The 23232-nt window shown below is 40.9% G+C and overlaps 1 protein-coding gene across 1 annotated transcript; it reads left to right on the forward strand.

Annotated features, from left to right (window-relative positions):
• Positions 1-4644: 4644 nt before the first annotated feature.
• On the forward strand, positions 4645-10716 carry rps19 (ribosomal protein S19). The gene is made up of 6 exons (XM_044034822.1): positions 4645-4723; positions 5448-5518; positions 5713-5813; positions 6710-6893; positions 8411-8465; positions 10659-10716. The coding sequence occupies exons 2-6, from the start codon at positions 5448-5450 to the stop codon at positions 10689-10691; spliced, it is 444 nt and encodes a 147-aa protein (XP_043890757.1). The 5' UTR covers positions 4645-4723; the 3' UTR covers positions 10692-10716.
• The last annotated feature ends 12516 nt before the right edge of the window (positions 10717-23232 follow it).

Consider the following 23232-nt stretch of genomic DNA (forward strand, 5'->3'; position numbering starts at 1 on the left):
GGGAAAACACAGGACGATACCCAGAACAGACTGGTAATAGTGATAATTCCTATATTCATATTTGTTAATAATTATGTGTTGTTGGGATGGTTGATCGATGGGTGCATTGATTTGAATGAAAGGTGCTGCATTATATAAATAAAGTCTAACTGATTGATTTATAGATTGATACTGGGCTCAAATTACAACGGAGAGACTGACAACTGATTTGATGCTGCTGTAAAAATGTAATGAAAAATGATTGTGTGCTTTATATGATTTATTTTCTGCTATTGTTTTTGCATGTAAATGAGATTCATTGTATTGTCGGGACCTGGAAAACTGTGCAAAAAAGCAGTCAAGCATATCATTGAGTCTGTGAATCAATCTTCCACTGTCTGCCAGAAGGACCAAGGTTCATGCTCCAGGCAGCAGCGGCACACTGAGCCCAATCCTTTTTTACAAACAAAACAGGCCCACAATGCAAATGCATTTCAAACATCTTTTGTTTCTTTCTGCGTGTGCAGGGAAAGTAAATCAACATTCTAATGTGGTTTTGAATGTGAAAGATGGTGGACCAGCACAGTGTAGCTGTACACATCTACGGTGCTTTTCCCTTATACAGTTCTAGCATTACTCGGCTCTACTCAGTTTGTCGTTTTCCATTACTGTAGTACCTCCTCAAAGTGGGCGGGGTCGTCTTTGTGTGGCGTCACAAACACACAAACTAGTGACTTGTAAAGCAGTTGTTTTCGGTGTAACTGAATCGTTAGAGTCGGTTCATTAAAAAGATTCGCTCACAGAATCGTTCAGCGCTTCCTGCATGACCGGAGCACAGACTCCGTCTGACACTGAAATGCGGTCGAACGGGTCTCGCCGTCACTGGCGTTCAGCAGTGCTGTCGCTAAATACACCAGACTCCTCTGTTAAATATTGAGATTATAGACATGAATGCAGGATTTTTAAGGTCGTATTCACTCCTCATAGTCTCCGCTAGACTCGGTACGATTGGGGGTTGCAACATTCACACTTTTGCGCTTTAGTGAAATGAACTGAACCTTTTGAATAAAGTGTTCCCTTCCTCGTCTGGGGCGGCGCTGCATCAAGAATTACTGAAGGAGAAGACGAGACTGCAATGAACAAGAAAACTGGCTCATCTGTTGTTTTCATGCAGGACAACTTCTGTTTGTTGTTGTTATTTTAGCTGTTGGCGAAAGCATATTCAGGATACAATTATATAATTATATAAGCTGTAATTTGAGAGTATTCAAATCCAAATTGGAGCAAGGGATTGGGGAACTCAAAAAGGCCTGGACGTCCACGCAAGACAACAGTGGTGGATGATCGCAGAATCCTTTCCATGGTGAAGAAAAACCCCTTCACAACATCCACTCAAGTGAAGAACACTCTCCAGGAAGTAGGAAGACTTCATGAGAATTAATACTCATTCACCACAAGGTTCAAACCATTAATCAGCCTCAAAAATAGAAAGGCCAGAATTGACAGAAAAACACCTGAAGAAGCCAGCCCAGTTCTGGAACAGCATTCTTTGGACAGATGAGACTAAGATCATGTACCAGAATGATGGGAAGAAGAACTGGAACAGCTCATGATCCAAAGCACACCACAGGCAGTGTGATGACATGGGCATGCATTGGCTTCCAATGTGTTTATTGATGATGTGACTAAAGGCAGAAGCAGCCGCATGTATTCTGAAGTGTATAGGGATATACTTTCTGCTCACATTCAGCCAAATGCAGTTGATCGGACGGCGCTTCACAGTACAGATGGACAATGATCCAAAACATACTGCAAGAGCAACCCAGGAAGCAAAGAAGTGGAATATTCGAGCATGCATTTCACTTGCTCAAGACAAAACTTAAGGCAGAAAGAGCCACAAACAAGCAACAACTGAAGACAGCTGCAGTAAAGGCCTGGCAAAGCGTCACAAAGGATGGTGATGTCCATGAGTTCCAGACTTCAGGCAGTCAATTGCCTGCATTTTACGTAGGGTTATGTTTATTTGTCCAATTACTTTTGAGCCCCTGAAATGAGGAGCGTTTGTATAAAAATAGCTGCAATTCCTACATATTTATTCATATATTTTTGTTGAATTAAACCTTAAAGTCTGCACTTCAATTCCGTTGTAGTTGTTTCATTTCAAATCCAATGTGGAGGCAAGCAGAGCCCAAATCATGAAGTTTGTGTCACTGTCCAAATATACACTCTAACAAATGATGTGCTGGCTCAACAGTTTGCATGGATATTTTTAAGTTAATTCAACATAGCTAGTATTGAGTACATGCCACAAGACTTACCTAGTTAGTCAAACTCAATTACTTTAGTACTAGTGACATGATTTGCCATTGTGTTAAAATTACTCATTTTAGTTATTCTAAGAAATTCTCAGAAATGTCCATGAAAATTGTTACCTTATTTTTTTTTTTTTTTAGTACAAGAACTTATTTATCCAAGTCAGCATAAATCACACCTTTTTTTATGATCAAACTGTTTATTCAAATGGTGCCTTCACAAAATAAAACAGGAATCTTGCAACATCAAATAGTCTCGTTAAACTGTATCAACAATCTGAGACCTACGTTTTTACACAGACCAGAGTTCCCTTCTCTGGTGCGAATCAGAGTTTGGTTGCTCAATCACACCTCCCCAAACGAACCGGCTCGGAAGACCTGTGTTGGATGTTTAAGGTTTAAAAACTTATGGAAAACTTATTGAAAGTAACATCGCAACGGAGTGTGGACCGTGTGCAAATGAATGAATTTCGACTATAAGAAGTATAAGTAAAAGAAAATCAGTTTCTCCGAGTTACACGTCTGATAAATCTACCAATTAGCAATCAGTAGCAGCTGAAATGGGACTTGGACTCAGCTCGCTTGGAACCTCACCAGAGCCGGTACCAAAGAAGCACCAGGTACCAGGTCCTAACACTGATGGAAAAAACTGTGTAATGGAAAAGTGCCATCTTTATTCCCCGTTCTCAGTTAAGTTAATGAGAAAAACATTTATTCAAGTTGTGTTTAGAAAATTAAATTTCAACTGAGAGAAAATAAACATTGTTCCAAATGAATTGAAACCCATATGAATCTTCCTAAAAATGTGATTAATTTTGCTGTCTTTCATATGTTTAGTGTCTATTAGTGTTATTATTAGTATAGCATGTGGAGGATAAAGCGCTAGAAGATTATTCCAGTTTTAAAGTCTTTACACTGGCTCCCAGTCAGCTATAGAAAATACTTTAACGTTCTCACTACATGGTTTAGGTGCAGAATACATTAATGACATATTAAAAGAATATAAAGCTCATAATAAGCCTCTAAGTTCTACTGAACTGTGGATTTGAACTCAGCACCAAATGTGAATGTTAAATGTTAATCTTTCTTTTCATGATTTTAAACTACATTATTATTTTATTCTACACTATGCTCTACTTTAGTCTATAGTCTTTCTCTTGTTCTTTATTTATTTATTGAATCTATTGTATCCACAATTGTTTTCATGTTCATAACTTTTAACTGTTAGTACATCGGCTTGGCCTGTAGTAACAGTTCTTGCAGAAAACGATCAAAGTTCATTTCGAGTTAGTCCACTTTTAGTAGTAAAAAAAACCTCACTCACTTTTATTATTACCAATACAACTCTTGTCATGAACCATATATACATATATATATATATATATATATATATATATATATATACATACATGTATGTATACACATTTCCCTTCTCTGTAAGTGTGACTGACTGATAATTGAAATTTACTGTATGAAGGAACAACTTCATATTTGAGTAACTGCTCCTCTGCATTATCAAGCTGGTTAAAAATTGTCAGACCAATCTTTCTAAAAGATTTTATAGAGAATATTTGTGTTATTTTAAATGTAGAAGTTAGTAATGTTTCTGTGTCCACACAACAAGCAGAAAGATAATGAATGAATCTTAATGAAATATTGACAGGTACAGCAGCTTTTCAAATGTTCAAATACATATAAGCAAACATTGTGACTCTTCCTATCAAAATGAATTACACCTGTTATTTATAAAGATGTAGGTGTTTTCATTTGAATGTATTAGTTAATTTCGCAGATGTTTACACCATGCCTCCATTGCATTTAGTAAAATAAAATAAAATGTTATCCATGTTTTTGTACATGACAGAGGGCATATCTAATTGACAATAACAGATCCGGATATTTCTTCAGCTTAACTCTACCATTCAGTGAGAGATCTGTCATCAACCACATGTATTTATTCATTTTTTTGACTGTTGAGTGAAATTTTAAATGACAGTGACAGATCACATCCTTTAAGAGGTAATAACGCCAGTAATTTTTTTATACTTTATTCATTAATAATTATCAATTAAACAATATATTTTTTAAATATTTTACAATTTTTTTTAAAAAGTCATTTTTCTTTGGAATGTGTTTATTTTTATTTGAACACCCATAATTTGTGTAACATGCAAGAACTTAAATGGACTCAGTGAATTGACTTTTAATTTCATAACATGTCTGTTATTTAGTTTTTATGAAATTAGCTGAGCTTTTATTTTTCTTTCTTTCTTTTCTTTCTTTCTTTGAGCGGCGCTTCTCTTGAAATCATCATCGGTGTCACCGGTGAAAAAAACAACGCTCTGTTCTCGCGTGAAGAATCGAGATCTGCCCGTTTTAACACGGGTTGGAAACCCCGTTCCACCCTCTTCCCTTCGCTGTCCACAAGCAAGGTAAAGCGCTGTCTTTCCCTTCCCGGTTATTTCACCTTAAATTGCTTAAAAACGTTAGCGTTTGCCCTCGAAACGTACCCAGGTGCGATATAACGCGTTATTTATGCAATTGGCAGAGCTTTGCGTGCAGTCATTAGACGTGTATAATGGTTTTTTAGTTGGTTTTATGTGAGTGCTGGTCTCACATCGTCAGTCTCGGCTATGGCTGCCCCCATGCTACCTCGCTGGGGCCTACTAGCCAGATGCTAACTGTCGCGATGTTACTTTATATTTCTAGTCAACGAGCAGATTAATTGTTCATTGTAGTTGATTAGGTCTTGCTTAAAGTTTAACTGAACGTTGTTGAATGTTGAAGAAAGTCTTGACGGCTAAATAGAATCGGCGATTAACACCCTCATGTCATTAGCTGACATGCTTGCTAGTAGGGAAGCTAATGCCGGCTGAAAGCATGCAACCGAGATCATGATGTATAAATTGTATGTCGTTGCTTGATATATGGAATCTAAGTGTAACTGAAGGCTAACGGGTCAGTCATGTAGACGGATGACTGTCCGAGATGTCAATCTCTAAAGTTCAGTCTATAGCTGCCCTTTTACGTCGGACCACGTTAGTGGTATCATGCAATGACATGCTCTGGACTGGAGTATACACATGGCTGTGGTGCTGATCAGTCATCCTCGCACGTGCCAGTAAATGTTAATTAACTTTATATTATTTTAATCAGATGCCAGGTGTCACAGTGAAAGACGTCAACCAGCAGGAGTTTGTCCGTGCCCTGGCGGCCTTCCTGAAGAAGTGAGTATTTTGATTCCAGAGTTTGCTCTTGCTGTTTCAAGGACTTGAACTCCACTTAGTTTTTTGCTTCAATTTTTACTTAAACGTCTGGTAAATGCATGACCTTAAGTTGATGAAGTGGAAGTGAAGTGGCTAACATAACCTGTTAAGTAGTTTAATATAAATCATCATGTCTCTCTGATGTTGTGCCTCAGGTCCGGAAAGCTGAAGGTGCCCGACTGGGTGGACCTTGTCAAGCTGGGTAAGCACAAGGAGCTGGCCCCCAGTGATGAGAACTGGTTCTACATCAGAGCTGGTAAGTGAATATTTTTGTTAATTTTGGCCTTCAACCAAACGTTTATTCATTCTTGACAGTCAGATTGTGTATTGTAATGATCAGGCATAATAGTACAGTATCCTGTGGGTGTTAGGATGTGCAACATAAATGTATTGATATAATGAAAGCTGTAAATGTTTATTTAAATGAAACCGCTGCCATGTAAGCATTTCATAAATGTATGAAATGCAGTGCTGCAGTATGTTATAGCTTAATGGAAAATGTATGAAATGGTTTGGAAATAATTCTCACTCAACACTTTTCACATTGTTAAAACTTCAGTTATTTCAGTCAGGTCTCTCTCATAGGTTACATTTTCTTGATTCACTTAAGTATATTGTGTTCTCGATGCAAGTTTGACAAACCTTTGATGCAGAGTAGTTTAAGAACATGCTCAAGTTGGATGTTCCCACAGTCAGCCTTATAGAATTAATATTTGATGGTGATAGATTTTTTTCAAAGGACAAATAAGCTGTAGGTAACAGTGTAGACCTATCTACCAAATTAAAGTTGCGGCAATATATTTATTGTTTTTGTTTGCTGAAGTTGATGAGTCTCTGGGACTTGTGTTGCTTAATTACTCATTTTGATGAAGTGAAAGAGACTGATCCCTGAAGATGTTACATTCCCAAATGATTGTCGTGGGTGCTTAAATATATAATTAAATGTGTGATTAAACTCTAAAGGCTTGGTGATAATGTACAATTTATAATCTAAAAGTACAATTTCATTACTCATGAAATTTTAAATGGCAGTTGTATTGATGTCACTGGAACCACATACCCACTCATCCAGCCTTTTGCACTTGGTTACAGTGAAAGCAAATATCCAACGTAACAAACTAAATTCACACACACTCTCTTCTGCCCTGTCAGCATCCACAGTCCGTCACCTGTACCTTCGTGGAGGTGCTGGTGTTGGCTCCATGACCAAGATCTATGGGGGTCGCCAGAGGAACGGTGTGTGCCCTTCTCACTTCAGCGTAGGCTCCAAGAACGTGGCTCGTAAGGTGCTGCAGGCCCTAGAGCTGCTGAAGATGATCGAGAAGGATCCCCAGGGGTGAGGATATTAATTGTTGTACATACTTGAAAGCTGGACAATTGTTATCAAGTTGTCCAATAGAATGATACTAAACTCTGCACACTGACACAATGAGATCTTTGTGCATTTTTAACCTGAACCTTTGAATATGAAATTCTTTGTCAATGTGTAAGTAGTACATGCATGGCAATTTATGGCTGCTATAACTGTCAAGTTGGGCAGCATGATGTTGGAAGAAAATGTGGAATGTGTGGTAACGTTGCATACTGTGTGGCAACAATATGACAACATATGTTTTGTAAAACCAGCAACTACTAAAATGTAAATAAAAGTCTCTACATTTCTGTAAATAGGTTCACACATTGCAGAGTAGGCATATGAACTCCACAACTCTGCTTCTCGGCATAGTGCTGTTCAGATCTTGTCTCACCCAGTCACATATCCATGCTGCACACAAGTGTGTTGAGAAAAGTGCCATTGCCTCAAAAGTTTTGAGGTAATGGCAACATGCCTGTAAAGCCAGATGACTGCAGAGTACGAGTAAAAACGTCCACGAAAATGTTAGTGAATAATGCAGCTCAAAAAAATCACCAATAGTTGTACACTGCAGCTTAATGTTTGCTTTGAGTTTTATCACTAACCGTGTGTAGCAAGCAGGGTTTACATTAGCCCGTATATGCTGGGTTTTGGTCGTTATGTGAATTTTGCCGCCAAAAAAATTGTCAAAGGCCAAAAGGTTAGGTGGAAAAAATGTAAATGAATGTAATTTAAGTATTAAATATTCTGATACCAATGAGATATTTTACTAAGTGAACATAACCCTTCACTTCAATGAAACACTGAAGCAAACTGACATAAAAGGAGAATCATGACATTTGGACCGAGCCTTGTATTTTCATACATCACACTTCTTTCCATTTTCATTATTTATTTTGAAGTTAACGCAAGCGATAAGCATGTAAAAGTCTTAATTTAAAGGTGTCGGACTTGTGTTGCTTAATTAAGCCAGCATTTGTGGTTTGTATATTGCACATGTTGATATTGTAATGACTACATTTTCAAAATATTGTTCACCTCTACTGAAAGGTTGTTGCACTCTCCACATGCTCCCACTCATTTAAGCAACAGTGGGGTTCATTTTCAGAAACAATAGAAAACAGGCTTGCCAGTAAAATGCAGTTTTACTGTGAAACCTCTAAATGTGTACGTTTTTGATGTGTGCCATGAAAATGTAATCACTCTATCAAAGACTTAATTAGCTGCCTCAGTGTTATTTACTTCAAATGGCCAAGAGAATGGCAATCCATTTTAAATTATATATTCCACGCTTGATAATGAGTGATTTAAATTTTTGCCAACATGTATGGAGGCAGAATTGATCGGACCACGGCTCTAATAGTGGGTTCAGTGTTGCCTAAAGAAGTACTTATTGAGGAATTAAGTATTTTGTGTATTGATTTTTGCCCATTATGCGGTTGATGTATTTTAGTGTTCCACTGTTTTCCCTGTTAATTTCTGTTCACCTTTTCTCTCAGTGGTCGCAGACTAACCTCCCAGGGAACCAGAGACCTGGATAGAATTGCCGGCCAGGTGAGAAATCCTCCCTTGTCGTTATGTTGACATACACACCACTGAATGTAGAGGGCAAATCCATCCAGTTACCCAACTAATCCAATAGTCTGACATGTCTTGGATGTCTTTTTCTGACAATTTATGCCCTAAAGTTTATGAAGCTTAAGTGTTACAAAAAACCTGGATATTTCTTCAAACATTAAGTGCTTTTACTCATACACTATTAGCCTTAATACCTTTAATGGTTACTGCATACACAATTAATGGATGAGTCACAGCCCAACTGACAGTTTTTACAGAAAACTGTTGAACTTCTGAAACAGAGTGCAACAAATATTTTAACCTGTTGGAAGGTTTTTTCTCTAAGGACAGTGGCAAAGTCGTATTTCAGAAGTACAAATCTATTTTCGTCTGGTCTTCTGTCCGTTCTTAATGTCTGTCCTTGTATAATTCTAGAGGGTTTGAAGGTTGATTGGGTAGTGCAGTCGTGGTGTCTGTTAGTCCGAAATATGTTACTTCCTGTTGACTAAATGCACCACTTGGCATACTTCTGTGACTTGTACGAAAAAGCCTAGGACATGGAATACATGAGATATTTCTCTGGTCTGTGGGTTACATGGAGTGATTGGCTCTTTGAGAACCTGCACCTCTATTTGTCTATTTTGTCAAAGCGATACAAAAAGACAAAAGTGGACCTGCCAAAGCTTTAAATGCTAGTTATTTTACTGGGGCTTTTAGTATAAGCTCACAAATGCTTTTCGTCCACTGCTAGTATTAAAAGCTCTGAGTTCAGGCTCCCCGGCAGATGAATGAGTGTCACAACAACCTCATGCTGGCCAGACAAAGGGCAGTTACAGTGACCGACTGATGTGCTGCTGTTTTATGTGACGTTCCCATGATGCGTCGGCGTGGTGGCTTAAGCACACGTGATCACAGAATTGTCTGCTTTGATGCGACCCGTCATGTTTCAGCTGTACTGTATAATGGCCCCAGTGTCTCTTCAGCAGGCCGATTTAAACACAGCGAGTTTTGTCTCCCGTCCGGCAGACAACGGGAATTGTTTATTTGCTAAAAAAGACAAAAACTGAGTTGGACCACGTCAAAAAAAAATCAGGAGAGATGCAGCGACGTGCTAATCCAAGGGTAAAGGGGGTGAACACGAGGAGGGAATTTCATGCTTGGCAAAACTGCCGTATGGCACCAGTTTTCTCCTTGTTTACCCATGCTGATGAGCAGTATGCAGATGAGGAGACCTGTGCTGGCCCTGCCTGCTGCACAGATCTGGCACAGAGAACATTGGTGTGACTCCACTACCTCCTCACATGTCATCCCTGGTGTTTCCGATGTTTTTGCTGTGTGCTTGCAAGCTCGGTTTCTGCCGCGTTCTATTGAACGGCGCTCAGACCTGGTATTAACGTCCGTCTTTAGTGATCCGAGCCACAGCCTGGTTGTTAGGGAGAGAACAGAATGACGTCTTTATCGAGTACACGTGTGTCTGCTGTCATTGTTTGCGTGCATGCATGAGAGAGTGACAAAAGCAGAGGAGCAGAGGAGTGAATCAAAGCTGTCCTTTTTAACCAGTGGGAGAAGAATATGTCCATAGTTTCAAATGAATGTGTGTGTGTACACTGATCAGTGTAATGCCTTGAAACTATCGCTGGTGAGGTGGTCTTCAATCCATCCTGAGGACAGATTGAGTTCATGCAGCTCGAGAATGTGGACACATTTGTCTTCAAATCCACCTCTGAATGTGTTTTCTGTGATCTGAGGACTCATTCAGGAAATATTAAGGCTGTTCAGACCTGAACTTGGCAGTGATCCGATCACTGAGGATGGATGTTGTTAATACCAGGTCTGAACGGGGTCAGAAAAGACCAGCTAGAACACTTCTGGAAAACAGTGACTGTTATGTGGAAATGTCCTCACTGAAGACCCCGTGAAATTGCATTTTGATAGCATCGCAGTCACTTAAGTTGCACATTTTCCTATTTAAACACAATACTGTGCTGCATTATTGTGTGGGGTGAGATTTAATTGGATTCTGATTGAATAAAATGCACTCAAGTAGTTGTTTGCACAAGCCATGGCAGCATAATCAAACCATTAAAATACAGTTTTTCCCGACATCAGTTGAGTAAAGTTTTCAGACACCTACAAACACCTAGTCTGTTTATGCTTCATGGTTTTCTCTTCTGTGTTTTTTCTCTACAGGTCGCAGCTGCAAGCAAGAAAATTGTTGTCTAATAAATGTTTTTTGGAGAAAGTCAAACACTGTGCTGCTTTGTTTTGTTTTTCTTTTACTTGAGTGAATGATGAAGAAGCAGATGGGTTTTCTGCTCTCATCAGTACTCTGCACAACTTGTCTGACATTTGGTGGGTCATATTTATTTGGCCCTGATTCCGCGTTCAGACAATTTAATTGGCAAGGAAGATAAATTGCAAAAGTGGAATTTTAACCTGACGTTTGAACGCTCGGTCCTGAGCTTGGATCAGGATTAAAAAAGGCTACTGTGTTAAATTATTATCTGAGTTCTGGCCCGTTTTAAATGTCATTTAATCTCAAATGATTGGTGTTTTCTTTCTTTTTTTACATTCACGTTTCGTTCTAACCAGCAAAATCACTCCAGTGTGCTCTTTGTATCAAGCTGTTTGAAAACACTTCTCATGGCAGTTTCATTAGTGAGCATAATATCCTCATCAGTGTCTGAAAGCTCTCAGTAATGTTTACACCTCCATGTTTATCTTCACTTGTTGCCAGTGTGGTTATGTCGGCTGTAATTGTACGCTGATTTTGCAGGTACCATGACGATGGCGTGGACTGAAGTTAGACTGACACATCCATGAGCAAAAACACTGTGCAGTTCAACAACTGGTTAAAAGAATGATGTCATGATTTAGCTCTTTGCTTCATGGCCACAGTGCCACCTAGAGACTGAAAGAGCCAAAGACAAGATCTTAATGTGTTAATGAGCATCATATGTTGACTTCTTATTGGACAAGCAACTTAAATCAAACCGATCATTTCATGAGGATGGGTTACTGATCAAATCATAAGTGCACCAATTTCTTATTGGAGCTGCTAAGATGGTGAATATGACTCAGTCGTACAATGAGTCAGTAATTCTAAAATGTATGAATGCTGGGTTTTTATTTAAGATTTAACTTCATAGTGTATTATATGAAGCAACCGCCTTTTTTCCCAAAAAAGCTTCACCCATGATGACGGTCTTCATTTTTGGCTGTGCTTCTGAATTCCTGCAGAGGGTGCCAAAGCCTATAGAATATCTGTCCTTGGTTGTAAGTGCACTAAAGGAAGGAAGGAGGGTGGTGGTGATGGGTGGTATCCAAATGTTGCCTTCAGTGCGTTTGAAAGCAGCGTGTACAAAATAGACAAAGGATACTTTTCATTTTGAGGTCATAGAATTGTGGCATTCAGTTATTAGACAGTATTTCTATAAAGCCACACATTTAGTACAAAACAGGCACTTCCTCAGAGGGAATATAAAACGGCTGTAAAATATCCAATCTCTTAGGTTTTTAATTCTTATTTTCCAGTTTTGGGCTCTTGCTTTGTCCCCCACCACGTCTGTGCTGGAAGCTCCCGAGGCAACGAAACTATAGGAGCAACCAAATGAGAAATGGGGAATTATTGCAGCACTGTGTTCATGTATCTATGTCCCCCTTGAGAAAAATACAGATTGCTTTTTTTTTTTTTTATATTGTTAACTGGATTTATGTCCAGATTTGAGGATCAACAACCAGAAGGCATTGTTTGCTGACAGAGCTGAGCTGTTGTTCACACTCTGTGTGAGAAAAAGAGAGCGAGTACTGTGTTTGCTTGATATCATGTGTTGCAGCTTTCTGGACGGCGAGCCCGGCTTTGTTTGCCGTCCTTTTGTATCTGTGTGTGAACAGCACGCGCAGCCTCACACGCATCCGGACTAAACACACATCCTGCCCGCCTTTTTTATACTGTCAATCATCATAAACAATTATTGTGCGTGTCTCTCAGGAAATATTAATCTCCAGTCTTTTGATACACCCCCTCATTTTCTCTCACTCATCCCCTCCATCTCCCCGTCTGTCTGTCCCTCATCCACCCACTCCTGTTTTTGTTATTTTCCTTTTCATTTGGAGACAGCTGTTCCTGAACACCTGAACCCGTCGTCTCTGCTACTCTTCCTCCTCCCCCTCTCTTCTTCTTCTTCATCCCTCTTTCTCCCTCACCCTGTAATTTGGGTCAGAGAAGGATAAACATGCCCTTGAGCAGTAAAAAAAAAAAGAAATGTGTGGAATCCAAGCAGAGGTCGCTTACGATGTTCCTTTATTTGCTACTGTTGGGCGGACCTGTGCGTACATGCTCTCGTTTAACATACAGTAGTACAGTCAGTGCTACTGTTCACCATTGATTTGTTCTAGCTGTACTATGATAGTAATAATACAATCTGGAAATATGTAGATGGTATTAAAAGGAAAATGACCGGCTAAGGGCTCCTATTGGTTGATACCAGCTGTCAATCACACTTTCTGCCATACTTTATTATGCATTATCCTCTAAATGGGAACAAAATGGACATCACATTCATTGAAGACAACCTGAAACTAACCATTGAGATCATTGTCTCCTCAGGAACATGTTTTTATTCAAGTCTTCATTTATTTTGTCCTATTCTTCTTTTTTTTTTTTCTTTCTGTCCTTCTATCAGCTTCTCTTGAGCTACATGAACACATTCAAATCACTGGAAGCATGTTAACCTTCAACACCCACTTTCATTCACCTCATCCCGCTCAAGATGCCAAAGATGCCACAGTCTGACGGACACTGAGTCACACTTTAGCTTCGGCAAGGCCGCGCTCAAAGAAAACTCCTCAAACAAACGGGATATTCAACATGTGGCCTTCCAGCGGTTATAAAATCAAATCTACCATTCCTTCTGGAATGACAATAACCACCATATATAATATAAAACACTGAAAGTCATCGACTAACCTCAGAATCTTAAAGAGACAGTATGGGATCAACTGGACGGGGAAGTACATCAAAGACTGAAGCTTAAATGTTCAGATGAAGAACAATTTACCAAGATAACTTCAAAAAAGTCTCCCCAAAGGAGTTCAAGATGTGCAAAGCAGTGGCGTGCACAGGGAAATGGGGGGCTGACATCAGGTCATGTAAAAATATGTGGGGCCACCTGCTTCAGGTAAAAAAATAACACAAAACCACTTAAGCTTAAGCTAACTTAAGCTCTTAACTGAGGCGTTCATCAGTTTCTCACTATCACAATTACTGCACCTCCACAATCATCACTCACACACAGATGCTGCTGCTGTTGTGGAGGTGGCTGCACCTACTCATTCTCTACATTCTTTGGCAGCTCAGTGTGAACACACGGAGAATTGATGCAGACCTTCCTCTCACCTCCTCAGGGCTGGAATCCACAGATAACTAAGAAATGTCTCCGCCGCTCAAGTCTTTCTAAAATAGGACCCCTATCAGGCGGACTGCTACACACACACACACACACACACTGTCAAGCAACAGCTTCATGTCCTGTGGCATTTTGTTGAAGACGAGACATGAGGCTGACCTCACTGAGTTTCCCAGAATGTTCTACTGTAATGAGTCAGTGGAGGTTTCCACATACCAGCCCCCAAAACAGCCTCAAAACAGTTTTTTTTTTTGTAGATTTTCAAAATAAAAACCCCTTTACGGATCGCGTTAAAGGTAGAGTTGTGTTGTTGTTGTTTTTGCTCACTCTCAGTGAGAACATGGCTCTCAGCATGGACACATGGACACTTCACTAAGTGTTACTTTATCTAGACAATAAATATCTGCAGATATTTATTGCACTTCCTCAGCTACTTCCTTTCAAAGACGCACACACACACATACACGGACACAAGGACAAACTGATTGAAGCCACTTTTGCTATTTATCTCACTGTTAAACAGCCTTTTCTAGCAGGGAACCTAAAGTTGTGTCACTTTGTATAATACTCACACTCCCTGCATCAAAGTCCACAGAGAAAATCAACACTTTCACATAACGAGACAGAGAAGTTCTTCATCTCCTGTTGCCTCTGTCAAGGAAGTTCAGGTTGACCCGCGTGCAGGGCCGGTCCAAGCCTTTATAAGGCCCAAAGCTGATGTAGGAGTGGCCTGTGTTTGGTGATTATTGATACAAATGGAACACTCAAAAGGCATTAATTATATTATAGATGTGTTATTCACTCTTGATTTTTAACCTTACAGGGCAGTAAAATCAGAAATAAGTGAAGCGCTCAGTGTGGCGGTGGACGTGAATTAAAAAAATAAAATAATAATAATAAAGACTAGTAAACCAGTTTATTAATAATCGTTTTATAAACTTGGAACAGATGTACAGATTTGCAGGAAATGTGCAGTCTTCAATTATAAAACAAACATAAATCACGATATTACGAGCTTATGATAAAGATAAAAGCACGGATTTTCTGTATGGACTTAAGTGTGGGCATGTAAAAGAAACAAACCCTCACAAAAAGCACCCAGTGTTTGCAGTGAGAGCGTGCATCTGTGTCTTTTGTACTAGTCAAAGTTATTTTTCTGTATTTGAGACCAAATTCCGGTCTCAAAAAGTCTTCAATTACAAGCGTCGCATGAAGCAGCACGGTGGTGGCGTGGAGTCCACAGTGTCTCAGCTTTCTGTCGGCTAACTGTGTTTATAGAAATTAGTCTGAGGCCAAAAGGGTCGGCGTTGTTTTTCTTGAGCAGAGTCGCCGGCGTCTGCGAGTGGGAGGAGCCCACGGCGCCACAAGAATCTCATGCACACACTTAAACAAGTCCCAGTCAGTGTGTGTGTGTGTGTGTACGTGTGTGTGTGTACAAGCTGAGTGATAGATGGGTTTTGGTGTTTGTTGCAAAGCAGAAAGAATAACTTTGACCTTATTGACATACAGTGTGTGTGCGTGTACACGTGTGTGTGTGTGTGTGTGTGTGTGCTGCCTCTCTGTCTGCTGTCAGCTCTAATCCTTCATCCTGTGTTTTGCCTGAGAGCAGGTGGTGTAAACATGTAATGTGCCGCTCGGCCTGCCTGGCATTATAGGCTACTGCCCCACAGCAGGTGTATACATACACACACAAGTGTGTGTGTGTGTGATTGTGGTGAAACTCAAACCATGTGTCACAGACTGTAGGATCTCTCTGAACTCGTGTGTGTGTGTGTGTGTGTGTGTAAACCTCATGTAAACCTGTCTTTATGAGGACATGTTGGCTGGTCCTCGACTGACTGCAAGTTTTGCAGTGCAGAACCACATGGAAGGCACAGGTGCAACCAGGTTTCCCACACAGTACAGCCTGCTACATGTTTGTTTCTTCTAATAATAATAATAATAATAATAATAATAATGATAATAACGATACTAATAATAATAATAATAATAATGATAATAACAACAACAATAATAATGATAATAACAATAATAATAATGATAATAACGATGATAATAATAATAATAATGATAATAACAATAATAATGATGATAATAATAATAATAATAACAATAATAATAATGATAATAACAATAATAATACCAATACTAATAATAATAATAACGATAATAATAATAATAATGATAATAACAATAATAATACTACTAATAATAATAATAATAATAATGATGATAATAATAATAATAATGATAATAATAATAATAATAAAAAGTAACAGCATTATCAGTGATGTAATCAGAGCTTTTCACAGGAGAGGTCATTTACTCTCTCATCATCCTCCTCTTCCTCACATGTACTTCACACACTGGTATAGTGACATTAGATTAAGATGTACCAGCAGAGGAAGCTTGCATACCACTGGTGGTACACGAGCCACAGTTTGAGAACCACGGACCTACTGTAAACCCTTAGAGAAATGTCTAATAGTGAACTCCAGGGGAAACCAGGAATCCCGGGTGGAGTTCAGGTCCTGGTCTACTTCGGCCCAGCCCAGATTTTGGAACAGCAGAAAGAACACGATGGATGTGTGGACAGCACTGGTGCCGACTGAACTTCCCCGAAAAAGAAGCAGTCGCCAAGGAAACGATGCTATAAAGATCAGAGAGATGAGAGGAGGTGATGACTCGGCGGCTCGTCCCTCTGGAGTATGACGACGCCTGTCGGTGTTCGACCTCATGGAGGGAGACAGACGCACAGACACTGAGGAAGGAAGGGGGGGATGTTCAGTTAAGGGTAGGGTTAGGGTTAGGCATGTAGTTGTGATGGTTAAGGGTAAGGGTTAGGCATGTAGTTGTGATGGTTAAAGTTTTGGTTAGGGTTAGGCATGTAGTTGTGATGGTTATGGTTAGGGTTAGGCATGTAGTTGTGATGGTTAAGGGTTAGGGTTAGGCATGTATTTGTGATGGTTAAAGTTTGGGTTAGGGTTAGGCGGGTTGTGATGGTTAGGGTTAGGGTTGAGTATGTAGTTGTGATGGCATAAGGGTTAGGGTTAGGCATGTATGTGATGGTTGGTTAGGGTTAGCATGTAGGGGTTGGGGGTTAGGCATGTATTTGTGATGTTAAAGTTGTGATGGTTAGTTTGGTTTAGGCATGTAGTTGTGATGGTTAAGGGTTAGGGTTAGGCATGTAGTTGTGATGGTTAGGGGTTGGTTAGGCTAGTTGTGGTTAAGGGTTAGGGTTAGGCATGTAGTTGTGATGGTTAAAGTTAGGGTTAGGCATGTAGTGGTATGGTTAAGGGTTAGGGTTAGGCATGTAGTTGTGATGGTTAAAGTTTGGGTTAGGCATGTAGTTGTGATGGTTAAGGGTTAGGGTTAGGCATGTAGCATGTAGTTGTGATGGTTAAAGTTTGGGCTAGGGTTAGGCATGTAGTTGCCATGGTTAAAGGTTAGGGTTAGGCATGTAGTTGTGATGGTTAAAGTTAGGGTTAGGCATGTAGTTGTGATGTTTAAGGGTTCAGGGTTAGGGGTTAGGCATGGTTAAAGTTTGGGGTTAGAGTTAGGCATGTAGTTGTGATGGTTAAGGGTTAGGCATGTAGTTGTGATGGTTAAAGTTTTGGTTAGGGTTAGGTTAGGCATGCAGTTGTGATGGTTAAAGTTTGGGTTAGGGTTAGGGTTAGGCATGCAGTTGTGATGGTTAAAGTTTGGGTTAGGTTAGGGTTAGGCATGCAGTTGTGATGGTTAAAGTTTTAGGTTAGGGTTAGGCATGTAGTTGTGATGGTTAAAGTTTGGAGTTAGGGTTAGGCATGTATTGTGATGGAGGGTTTAGGGTTAAAGGGGTAGGGTTAGGATAATGGGTTAGGGTTAGGGTTAGGCATGGTTGTGATGGTTAAAGTTTGGGTAGAGGACTAGGGTTAGGGGGTTAGGGTTGGTAAGGGAGGGTAAGGGGTTAGGTTAGGTAAGGGTTAGGGTTAGGGTTAGGGTAGGGTTAGGGTTAGGGTAAGGGTTAGGCATGTAGTTGTGATGGTTAAAGTTTGGGTAGAGGACTAGAGAATGCATTATGTCCACACAAAGAATGCAGTGCCAACATGTGTGTGTGTGTGTGTGTGTGTGTTTCTCTGTGAGTCTGAATCCCTTCCACCTGTCACAGAGGGTGGGGTGCAGAACAGATGCCGTCTACAAAGCCAGCAGATCTGACTGACTTGCACAGTGTGCCCTGGGTACAGTGCATGTGTGTGTGCATGTGTGTGTGTGCGTGTGTGTGTGTGTGTGTGCTTTGACACTGCAGCCCTGCACAGAACAAAAGCCCGACAGAGGGAGACAGCTTGACACCGAATGTCTGTGCAGATAGTCGGACTCTGACGTTGCAGAGACAGGAGGAAGTGTCTGCAGCCCTGCGTGTCATCATCATTTCTTTATCGCGCTCACTGGCTCCCCCTACCTTCCCATACATGTCAGTGTGAGGTTCGAGAAGCATCTCCAACATCTCCATGTCGGGCAGAGGCGTCACACTGACCCATGTGAGAGCAACTCATCACACTGTCAGTATCTGAAACACCAGGTTTCTCACGGCCTGTTAAACAACACATTAAATCAACTTTTGGAAAACTTAACTTGTATTTGTCAGCTTTTGTTTTTACTTAATCTAAAGTTTTCATGAATGCATTACCAATATTCCTGCAGAAAAAAATGCTGATTGTTGTAGATTTACCGTCAAGTATTTAGCGGACGATTTGCCCTCATTAGTCGGTCACGCGTTTAAAAGGAAACAAAACGTGGTTCTCTTCATGCGCGGCGTCACCAAACGACACGTGAACAACATGCAACTGTTTCCCACGTTGTGGTTTTTTTGTCACGCTCCATCACTTCTCCACTGACCTTCACTGTGTTCAATGACACGTGAAAAGCCTCAAATGTGACGACATGACACGTGAAACCTCCCTGTTATTTATTACACTGAAGAAGTGGCCGCTGTCACTATATTAAGCTATAAACTGTGTTTTTATTCCAGTATTTAGAGACAAATCATCGACTGAAGAGAATGTTTGTTTTTGAATAAAAATGAGAATAACGATGTAAAAATCTGATATCGTGAATCACATTTCCTGTCAAAAATAATCGCAATTTGATATTTATTCAAAATGGTTCAGCCCTGTGTTGTATGCACATCTTCTTCTCCAGTAAGGGTGTACAGCGCTACAGCGCCACACACAGGGCTGGCATATGTACTACACATGTGGGCGGGTCCTAAACTGCACGTCAGTACCGCAGTATCCTGAACTGTCCCTTTAAGAAGTACAGCGAGTAAATGAAATGATTCTTTTTTTTTTTGACATAAAATGACATGAAATGTGAAATGTTTCTTTCTTTCTGACTGCACATATGAGGAAGTGACATCGTTTGTGTTTCACTGTGTTTCTGTGGTTTTGTAGCGCGAGCATCTGAACCGCAGAACCATGGCGACAGGCGTGTGTGTGTGTGTGTGTGTGTGTGCAGCTCTCTTGTGATTATCTTGTGACTTTGGAGAAAAACATTCTGTTTCTGGCCACACATCCAAACCCAGGTGTGTAATTGTGTTTGTGGTGCAGAGTTACAGAGGTTGGGGAACTCATTTCAGGCGGCTGCTGCTGCTGCTGCTGCTGCCGCTGCTGCTGCTGCTGCTGCTGAGCGATTGCTCCCTCCACTTTACTTTTGGACACACATTTCCTCCGTCGCTCTTGTCTTCCCTCCTCTCCAACACGTCCTCATTTTCTCCAAACGTCCTTGGTGTCGTCTCTGCTCGTCCGTCACACATTTTCCTCCTCTTTTTACCTGTTTTTTTTAAAGCATTTCACTCTCTGTTGCTGATGTTTCTGCTCCACATTCCTACCAAACCGTCCTTGGACATGGACCAACCTTGAGTCTGTCAATGGCCTTCAGTGTGTGTGTGTGTGTATCTTACCTCCCTGCAGGAACAGATAAACCATCACAATCTCCGCCGTTATCAATGGGCTACTGTCTTTGTTGAGCACATGTGTCTCACACACACACAGAGAGACTTTATCTGTGTGCACAAGCACAAACACTGTGACAGAGAGATGCAGGGACGTGTCGGCGGGAACCTTCTTAACTGCCGAGCTGCTTTCAGACGTTTCCTCGTCGCTTTACCCACAGTTCTGTCAAAACTTTCCCCGCAGTCGCTGTTTTCTTAGCAGCAGAAACATGCAAATGGTGCATACAGTGACTCTGGACGAGGGCGTGGTCATATGGGGGGCAAAACAAATCTTATCACGATATACTTTTTTACATCATTCGATATAAAGCAATGATGTCGGGCTTAAACGTAAGGCTGGGCGATACTGCTTATAAATAATATATAATAATATAATATAAATGAGATAAATGTGGATATAAAGCTGAACATGTTGAGAGTATGGTCTGTGTTTATAGACTTTTCTCGTCTCCATGACTTCTCGGGTTTGATTCTCGTGTCGGACGTCGCGCTCATGACTCCTTCAGTGACGACACTCTCTGACCAATCAGTGACCGGCAGTCTGTTGACGTCACATTTTAGCTTCAGCTCTTTCAGCGCTTGGAACCAGGTATGAGGTACCATCACTGATGGAGAAGCAAAAGACAGTAGAGTCGACAGTAGAGTCGACAGTAGAGTTGAGTCAAGTCAAGTCGTAATATCGACAGTTGGCCAGTTCTGCTCTGGACACGAGATTTAAGACCTTTGGGGTTGAAGAGGAGCTGAGACCAAATGCTGCATTTGACCGTATATGAATTGTACTGCACGTCCATAAAAACCCAGGCACACCCCAGGGAGCCGTCGTCGGAGAGGGCACTTCATTTTCACGCTCAGACGCCGCCGTGGCAGCGGTCTGGTGCAACATTGTGCTAACGCGTCGCGCTGTAGCCGCCGGGCACGTCTGTGGGGTCCTGACGCAGAAGTCGTTCTCTTGGTTCTCCTTCTGTCTCATTTTCAGTTTCCATTATCTCATTTCACATTATATTTATTTCCCTCCTCGCACGTCCTCTCTCTGCCAGCTGAGGTCGACGCCCAGCACTGGAATCTCATGAATAGCAATGCACCAGCAGGGGCCCTGACATTTGGAGAGTGTATGTTAAAGTTCATGTCAATATCTTTATTGCGATTCACGGTGTGTGAATGTTGTCTCGCGTTAAAAGCATTCATTTTTTTTTGCCTCGAATGAACGAATGATTTTTAAATAGTTTTCCTTCATCGCTCACAAAATGCATAATTAAGAAGTCAGAGGTGTGTATTGTCGCGCGCGCACACACACACAGTTAATCATGTCTTTCACTCAGCAGCTGCTTCAGGTCTCAGTGGCAACACAAACTAGCCCCAAAGACAAAAATCCTAACACACAAGTGAAAAAAGATGGCATCATTACGCACAGTGCTCAGTGTGCTGTGACGTCTGCAGCGATGGCAGAAAAAGCACAAATAATACAAAGTTACACAACTCAATAAGTGGCATTGTATAATTGTTTAATCATTGTCAAGTATATGCACAGACAACAGTTATTGTTTACTTTTTTACTGCTCAACTCTCCCTCGATGATATGACGCTTCATGTCACATGTGCTCACTGTCCACAGCATTAAAGGCTCAATGCGGAAAATGTGCTGTTCATCCCCTCACCTCACCTCTCCCTCCCACATGTGTTCAGAACGCTGGCGGCGGGTGCAAATCCTGTGGCCAAGTGGAAAGGGTACTTGGCTTGTAACCGGAAGTTCGCCGGTTCAAGTCCCCACCAGGTCGAAAGGGCTGGGGTACCCCTGAGCAAGGCACCCAACCCCTATTGCTCCCCAGGCGCTACTCACTGCTCCTAATTCTAGGATGGGTCAAAATGCAGAGAATAATTTCCCTAAGGGGATTAATTAAAAATTAAATTAAGTGCAGTTACCACATGTCACCACTAGGACACTCCATTCTCATGCCTGATACCATTATTTCAAAAGATTCACTTCAATGAAAATAAGCTTTTGAATGGTATTGGTATTATTATATAAGTATAAGTATTGCTTATTTGACACACAAGTGTGTAAATGTGTGTGCGTACCGAGCCCAGGCCCTGAAGCCCTGAAGCCTGAGCCTCTGTGTTATTATCCTGATATTTTAATGGGGCCCTGAAGCCACATAACACTGGTTAATATGTGATGTCTTTATGGGGCCCTCTATAAATAATGAAGGTTAAGTTCTGTAAGATGTGACTTAGTGTTTTTCACTGTACAGTTCCGGCACGTCACGTTTTCCACTACTTGATAGTATCTCTGCTGCATGAAACTGCCGTGACGTGATTGACAGTTCCACGTCGTTCTCTTGGATTCTTGTGTCGGGCGTCGCGCTCATGACTCTTCCAGTGACGACCAATCAGTGGTCGGCAGGATTTTGAAAAGCAGAATACCATAATAGGTATTCTTATTATTGAAAATATAAGCCCAGCGGTCTTGCGAGTTAATTGGAGGTAGGTTAGTGTGCTAGTCTACTGAAGGTACAGTTGGATGAATGAGTATGGATTTGTCACTCCTGACATGCAGGTCACTCACGAGTCATAACAAGGTCACAACTCTTGCTTGTGCCCTAAGCCTATGTCTTAGGTCTCTGCTGGAAAATTGCACACTCATAATGAAATGAGTGTATCTCTGCAACCACAAGGTCTATATGAATACTGTTGGTGTCATAGTAAAGAGAACAACTCAAAAAATGAAAATAATTCATGTTCACCTCAAAAAAAAAAAAACATTTCCGGATGAGTTTCATTCAGCCGTGCAGTGATGACTCCGCCCACGTTAATTAGGTACTTTTTTTGCCGTGTCGTGCCGTGCTGAGGCGAGTAGAGCCGGTGAAAATGCGCCATTAGTGTTGAATAAAACAATTCATGTCCTTGTTTCAAAGTCCCTGCAGACTTTTATATATTTTCCATTCCAAAAACAAAGGTCCATTGAGCCTTGTCTCTCTTTGCTGGCCTGTATCTCCGCGAGGGAAGGGTCTATATGAATGCACGACATCTCATTGGCTTCCTTACAGCCAATAGAAGGACGCTGTCGTCGCCGAATTTTGATTGACAGCTTTGTTGGCCAATGAGAAGCGACAGAACGCTTGGACGTGACGTGCCTGGCTGCTGCCTTAGCAATGCTTCCCCAAGGGTCCTTACGTCATCTAGAGACGCGGGAATGTTTTGAATGTAACACAGGAAGTCCGTCTAACCAGAAAACGCTTTGTTTGCGCTGACAAATCAATTTTTGATCTCCGTAATGCTGCTTTTAGCTCCAGAAAAACACCTAAAATAATAACTACGTATCAAACTTCGCGAGTACCACCGCTACTCACGAAGTTTGATACGTAGTTAT

Source organism: Solea senegalensis, linkage group LG9 (genome assembly GCF_019176455.1).
Source record: "Solea senegalensis isolate Sse05_10M linkage group LG9, IFAPA_SoseM_1, whole genome shotgun sequence".
NCBI classification, from domain to species: Eukaryota; Metazoa; Chordata; class Actinopteri; order Pleuronectiformes; family Soleidae; genus Solea; species Solea senegalensis.